This window comes from Rhincodon typus, unplaced genomic scaffold (genome assembly GCF_021869965.1).
Source record: "Rhincodon typus isolate 14 unplaced genomic scaffold, sRhiTyp1.1 hic_rhity00001960, whole genome shotgun sequence".
Taxonomy (NCBI): domain Eukaryota; kingdom Metazoa; phylum Chordata; class Chondrichthyes; order Orectolobiformes; family Rhincodontidae; genus Rhincodon; species Rhincodon typus.
The window spans coordinates 17169-25000 of NW_025967598.1; the positions used below are offsets into that span (position 1 = coordinate 17169).

Consider the following 7832-nt stretch of genomic DNA (forward strand, 5'->3'; position numbering starts at 1 on the left):
ACAGGGAGAGCGTGCAGCACAACAGGGAGAGCGTGCAGCACAACAGGAGACTCAACTGTGCATTGGTGTTTTGAATAACCCAGAACACAGTCTGTTGGAAACATCATTTATCTAGAACTGTTAACAGTAGCACACAAGGGGATTCTGTCACTCAACATAATTCATAAGATAGTTGTTTGGTAGTACAAAACTTGAGTATTGCTGGAAAGAGACACACTGTCAAAGCTTAATAAAAGCCCGAAAGAGCTGCATATGCTGTAAATCAGGAACAAACACACAATTTGCTGGAAAATTGAACTGTTCTAAGAAAGGATCACCGGACCTGAAACGTTAGCTCTGATTTTTCTTCACAGATGCTGCCAGGCCTGCTGAGCTTTTTCAGCAAATTCTGTTTTTGAGTGCTGCTAAAGCTTCTTGTTTTGCACTCATCAGGACAATTTGCAGGAATTTCCAAGTTTTAAACCATACAGGTTAACAAATTTAAACAAAGCCTGGCAATTAACTGTCAGTTATTAACTAGTGCATTCTTCTTGGCAACACCTCTACCAGAGAGCATCTGCTAACTGATCAACACACTCCTCAGTATGAATGTTGGTTTCCCTCAAATTGGTGTCAATAAACTGTCTCGAGTGTAAAATGAAAAGCTTCAAACTGTCTTTTCAATAATTCATAGTAGTGAATCAAACTTAAGTGTTCCTCTGGTTTCCTGGTCTCTTTTTAGTTATGATATAATTCCTTGTATTTGCAGTTTTTATTTGCTTTATTAGGATTACAATGGATGACAAGGTTTGCAAGGGAGTGACTTCAATTCTCAAAAAAGTTTAGTGAGGACCAGGCACAAGTAGTATGTAAAAACATAAAATACAATTTAACATAACTTAAACCATAAATTAAAATCAATTACCTGTTCAATTTGTGACATGTTAATCCTCTAATTAACAATTTTGCCTTAATTACATTTTTTAAAAAATCTGATTACCTGAAACATTTACACGACAAACCTGTCCTTCTTACTCGCTGCTTAGTGGTCAGTCAAAAGTAATTCATGTATATTTTATAACGAATGGTGGCTTAATTACTAACCTATTACAGTTCTTAACCCACTTGCCTACTAGATTTACAAAGTTGTGAAGCACAAATAGCAGAACGTGGAAATTAAGGAATCTCTTCAAAATTGCAGGCTATGAAATATACAAACAAACATGCACGACTATTATATATCCTCCACTTAAGTTCATGGCAAGTCTTATAGCCTTACAATCAGCATATTTGCAATATAAAGACACTCATGCTTACATAGCTCTCTCCTTAAATCGCAAGTCCAAAGTCATCTCCTTAGTAGTTTTCACATGAGCCCATGGGGCAAATAAAAAGCAGCTGTGAGTACTCAGCAACGGTTTGCTCTCAAAACTGAACTGAATGCAATCATAAACTTGTAACAAATAAAGAAGATACTCAGCAGACCCCGTACCTTCACCACACTATTAACTCCATGATTTTATAATTATACATCACTTCCTTGAGGCTATCCCTGCAAGTTGATGCTTTCTGACTATGATGCTTAAGAAAGAAATATTTATTAAGGGCTTCTATCTCACTAAAGGCATATCCAACAATCTGTTCTAAAAATTCTGCTCATGTCAACAGTTATTACAAACTCCACACACAGCAACCGAGACGAATTGCACATTCTAAAAATAGTCAATTTTCCTTATCCTCCAATGTTAACTTCACAAAAAAGGTGATCAATTCTTCCATGGGTCATACCTCATGTACCAAGTTTTGTTAAAATTCATCCATCGGTTTTTAAGCGATATTGTTCACAGGCAGTAATGAAAACATTTCTCTGCCGTTAAAGTTATTCATTAGCATTGCAGAGATGCACGTCTAATGGACCACAGACATTCCACTTAAGAACAGAGTCTGAAAGTTGAACAAACTGTCCTAGAGTATTTCCAGAATATGCCAAAAAGAGCTATCTAGAGGTAGGATTTCAATATACAACTTTCTCTGAATTTGGATCTTAGAATTCAATAAAGATCCATTTGAACTGGAAATATGAACGACACAAATGCAGAGTATTTGCTAAATACAATACAAGCGCTTTGTAGTATGCTCAGTCAAGATTGGATTGACAGCATAATTGTTATGAATCCATACTCAATTGTTGCATCAAATGTCAAAAGCTTCACATTAGGTTCTCGTCTGCAAATCTTATAAGAGATACAAGAATAAAAACACTTTAATACTGTCATGGAAACCTATTAGAATCTAAGCTAACTGGCTTGATTACATAACTTATGTATCTATATGCTGTAAGACTATCAATTGATACTATCTCAAATAAATGAATGATCGTCAGTCGAGTTACGTTTTTCTACTTCATGTGAACATAAATTGCTGAAAGCAAACATTTTGTAATTGTGCAAGATTGGGGGTGTGGGGGGGGAGAGAAAATGCTATAACATTAATGAAAATAGAAATACAATCACAAACTGAACTCAACCCTAAAATTTCACAGCAACCTGTTTATAAAAAGGTTTTCATTCCATGGTGCAGTTTCTCCAAATAACCACTAAGTGGCACATACGCCCCAGGCTAAGCCTTTCATTGTGGAACAGATTGATAAATACATGCTCACCAAATGCACGTTGCTGTCAAGGAGGTGAGATCGTGAATTTTAAAATGGTAACATCGAGAAACATATAGAATTTACTGAGTTTCCTCTGTAATTTAAAGGAATTCAGATGATTTTTGGCTGAAGTAAAGATGACCTATTACACTTAGCAACTTCTAGCATTGACACTAAATATTATAGTGCTTAATCATAACAAAAGAAAAAATATATAGACTTAATATATGACAAGAATGTCAAGCATGGGGTCTTCCAATACTCAATGCATTCTCAGCCAAGTTTATAAACGAACAATCATAATCCTCATTTACAAAAATGCTCCAGCATATAGCATGCAGCTCAAGACTACAATGAATATACAAGCTACTTTGATCTTAATTTTTATGGTTATTTAACAAATATTTTTGTGCAGTTGGTTGTCTGCTCATGACAAATGTAACAAAATATGGCAAAATTTAGACTTTAGATTAACCTGCTATTGTTTTATAAAAACAATCCAAGACCACAAATAACAAAATTACGTACCATTATAAGCCTTTACTAATATGATCCGTTAGCTCCACAAATGAAAACACATGCACAAATCAGTCAGCTGATCAGAAACTTCAGAAAATTCAATCTACAACCTATACTGTAGCAAAAGCAATAGCAACTGGAAAGCCTTTAGATGCTGCATGTTGCCTATTTGGCAAAGGAAACAGACTCGTGACAATCACTGTAGGATCAGCCAATAACTAGCTGCCAAGTACGCTTTTTGAAGAGCAGCTATCAGCGGAGATTGTAAATATTTATTATCCACCATTCACTATTAATTTAACTATAGTGACTTAATCATGTATCAAGCAGGTTTAAAAAATTAAGATAAACAAATTTATACCTTGATACAAATCACAAAGGTTGCCTTGACTGTAGAAGTTACGAACAATGAACCAGAACATTATTAAAGGTTACAGTTTCTTTCTCTATACTTTTATTTTCAGCCAAAGATATAATTTCTTCCTTCCTCCAAGTGTCCTGTAAAACTGAAACTATCATCACTTTCAATATTCAATAGCAATAGCCTGAACTCTCAGTTTAGAAACATTTGGTAAACAGAATGACTTTTTAAAATTTAACAAAGCCATTAGAGAGGTCGCGTGTCTTTAAAAAAGAAAAAAAGTTCAATCCTTTTTAAATGCTTACACAAAATGTAAAACTTTCTAATTCAGTTTTAAAAAGGGATACCATGTTGAAGTTCTTTGGAAGAAAAGTAATTCTGTAATGACAAAATACAATGGTTTTCGTTTATGCCAATAATGGAAACAGACTGATTTGAGTAAAGAAAAAATGCATCACATTTATAGTCCATTTAACACAAATGTGTTTAATTTGGATTGAAAACCAAAAGTGAATGCCAAGATACCCTAGCCTGGCACATCAACGATTGTTCCTTGATTTAGTTCCAAACCAATGTTGTAAGTACCATGACAAAAGCACTGAAAAGTATCAGACTTATTAATATAATCCCTCCCTCCACATCTATCCATTCAGAATAGCGTGCCAAGCCATAAAAATCAACTGGAGGAAAGGTACTAGGGCAAAAAAAAGGGTATTCAATGGTGTCCAGTTAAAATATTCTCGTATGATCTTGGAGACCTCAAAGCCCATATCTTAACGTCCATTTTCCAAGCAAGCACATTGCGTGTGACAATAATTTACCAACTCTGGGCTAAAAAGTGATTTCTGAACTTTTAATTTTTTTGCAAATAGGTCAGATCAAATGTTATAAATTACAAACTAAACTGTTCCAGATTTTAATGATTTCCAAATGCAAGCTTAAACTAGCATGTGAAATACAACACAACTTCAAAAAAATGCAAAATATCTAGAGAAATTAACCACATCTCGTTATCAACCTTCAATAGATGAAGGTTGTATTCACAGTTCCTAACAAATATTTCATTATAGCATTTTGTTGCAAACACCTTAAAGCATTTACTGAATACACATTAAACACACACCCGCCCCAAGCCAAAGTCCCAAAAGGTGATATTCATACAAACAATTTCACTTAAAGAACATTTTTTTTCCAGTTGATTTAATCTTGCAGAATTGAAGAAATAACTTTAAAAGCTTTTTTAAAAAGGGGTGATCCAGCTACAAGTTGTGGTGTTTTTGGACAAAAATCAACATGGAATGATTAGACTCTCAAATCTGAATGCATATTCAGACCCCATAACTATTGATATTCAGTCTAGAGAGAATTAGCTTAATTCCCAGTTGGGAAAGGTATGAGAAGGCTACTAGGTTCCACAAGGTCATATTTCAGCATAAAAACAGCTAATCCTGTTTCTACTCTTCCTCATCAATTATCTTCAGGCTCCTACCTTCCTGACGTACTGGCTACTCCAACTTATTTGTCATGATACACTAACATAAATGTCTAGGTTCCTGCAACACTCCCCCAACCCCTCCATATTGTCCTGGCCTTGCTCTCCTTGATGTTAATTGCTTGTATTTCATGGTCTGCTTCCTCCCACTTGGAAGTTTTCTTTGACCTTCATAACACAGCTCTTTGTAGTTTAATGGTTATCTGCTAAAATGATGTAGCATCCTGAGAAAGCCTTTTGCAAACTGCCAAAAATAACAAATAACTTTGCCCACCTTCCCTCATCAAGCTGCAAACTCCACAAACATTGCCCAAGTTGCAAATAACTCCTAGCAAACATCCAGATAAACTGAAACCAATGCAAGTTCCTAAATCTCCATCCCCAGGACAACATATCATTCTAGAAAGGTATCCTGTATCCTGTAAGTTAAGTATTCCGCATTTAAAATTCTTTAAATGTTCTGATGAAAGAAAACAGCTATGACACCACTTCAGGGTATATTAAATCCTTTTAAATTAATTTGATTTCCACTCAAAATAAATCAATCCACACTGGCACTGCTGAAACAACTGCAGAAGTCACATCTCAATTTCTTTTCATGTTCACCACAACCCATAAGTTGTACCTTTCTTTTGCCCTTTTAGAAAATATACCATCACTCAACATTCAATTCATTCACAGCAAGCATGAAAACATATGACATGAAAAATGTCAAAATTCCACTGTATTTTCCACAAAGTCTGTACTGCCCTGTGTTGTACTTGTTTTTTTTACTTATTGATAACTTATGAATAAAGTATATTTTTGAAATAAAATCGTGAAGCACAATAACTACCAAAGACAAATGAAAACTCGATAATGGATTTAGATTATCCAGGATTTAAAAAAGCTTTTAGATTAATTGAAAGATTTATCAAATTGACAAACAATTCTGACCCATCACTGCTCTGGTTTAAAATCTGAAATCAAGGATTTCAAATACAGCAAGAGACTCAATTTCTTCTGCTTTTAAACAGCTATGTTAAAGTTGATATAACTGGGAATTCAATTTACAGGTCAGAGATATGCATACAACGTGTGGATTATATTCCTACCCACTGTTGGCACAATTCCAGATTAAGCATGTCTTTCAAATTTAGTTTGAAAAAGACGGGATCCAAGATGCTAAAAAGACTCAAAAGTCTGATCAGCCCCTCTCCAAACGAAAGGAGCTCTCAAGTATTACCATCCTTCAAACATCCTCAACAAATTTCCTCCAAATTTTAAAGAAAAAGGAAAGAAAATACAATCTTATTTCTAGTAGACAATTCCTTTTAAAATTTACTAGCAATAATTGAATTTAAAGTTAGGACACCCAATTATTAAAAACATTTGACTGCGATCCTAAAGTGAAGACTGTAAAGTTATGAGATGGCTCTCTCTCAGTTAAGGAGGTTATCGTTGCCTTATACCAATAGCCATACCTTCAACATAACTGATACTCAAGTAAACTAAGCAAAACCAAAACAATTCCACTGTGCACTTATGTTGTTCTTTGAGGTTGCATAGCTAATTTCTTCTGTAGAGGGGTGGTATCCCGATTGTTGTTAAGTTCCACTCCTGTAAGTTCCAAAGCCAAATTTGATAACTTTGTTGGTCATTAAGGAGAGAGTTCTAGGGAAATTTACATAATTGTTATTGTAACGGTCTGGACTTAAGTCTATGAAAGCTATGATAGTCAATTTCTCATTAACTGTGAATATGCATTTTAAGATTATGATGATTTCTTGCGTTGGGTTAGGTAATAAAAATCCTAGTTGACAGTAGTCTAGGATTATTAGAATAAATTTACCTTCAAATATTTTGCTACAGTCCCCTTCCAACCATTTGCAAAAACGGGTTGTTCCGTAGCTTTGGCAATCTCCCTCTCTCTCTCTATCAACAATCGTCTTATTGATGCTAAGACAGACAAGTCCCTACATGCAGTGTCCTGTGATCTCACAGTGTGAATGTTATTTCACCATTTAAAATAAAAACAAATTATTTCAAATATTTAACCTCTAACTTATTGGAAAGTAACTCAACCTTATAATCCCTTATTATGGCCATATTTATTTAATTCACAACAATGGGTATGCAACTTTATACAATGGAACAAAAGTGGATCAAACAGTCCACTAAATAAATTGATAAGTCTGACTCAAGATCAAGTTATTATTCATGATTGTAAGGTAATTATAAAACTTCAGTTTACATATCCATGTTCAGTTTGAATAATAATGCTCAGAAGACAAGATTTCCATTACATCAGCAGCAAAGATCACAATCCTTTAGTACAGAATCACATTCTTAAGTTAATGATGTTAAGAAATTTGTTTTCATGTGTTGCGGATACTTAAAAGTCAGCAGCCGCTGACTGCTGACAACATCCAGCAGAGTAGGACTTACCTCAAATTGTATTCTTCTAAGAATCTTATTGCAAGCTTTTCTTCCCAGTCCTGCAACATTAGCGAACATGTTCCTCTGGTGTTTCTCATCTCCAATTTGAGATCTTCTGAAGACGCCAGAGTCTACATATAGGTTTATGACATCCAGCACCCTCAAACATTTTTCCTAATCCCTCCATACATAAGCCACAATTTCTTACACATTAGCAGCTAAGATATATGAATATGCATACTCTGTTCCTTTGCCACTGATTCAATCTCCCTCCCCATACCTGCAGTACACACAAAACAAAACTGTTTTCAACCTTGGGGTGCTAACTGACCCTTAGCTGAGCTTCCAACCCTACAATCCTTCCAAAGACTCCAAGAGTCATCACCACGCCTGTCTCAATTCATCTGTTG

At 34.9% G+C, this 7832-nt stretch overlaps 1 protein-coding gene across 3 annotated transcripts in view; it reads right to left on the bottom strand.

The window, feature by feature from the left end:
• The window catches only part of cunh15orf39 (chromosome unknown C15orf39 homolog), a 21591-nt gene extending 14056 nt beyond the window's left edge, over positions 1 to 7535 (bottom strand). For 2 of the 3 annotated variants that reach the window (XM_048592875.1, XM_020536983.2), the window contains exon 1: positions 7432 to 7535. In XM_048592875.1, the coding sequence (XP_048448832.1) occupies positions 7432 to 7520 (89 nt within the window). In that variant the 5' untranslated portion in view covers positions 7521 to 7535. Of the gene's footprint in view, positions 1 to 3160; positions 3288 to 7431 lie in introns of those variants that run through there. The other variant, XM_020536982.2, reaches the window with a different exon arrangement.
• Positions 7536 to 7832: the final 297 nt, after the last annotated feature.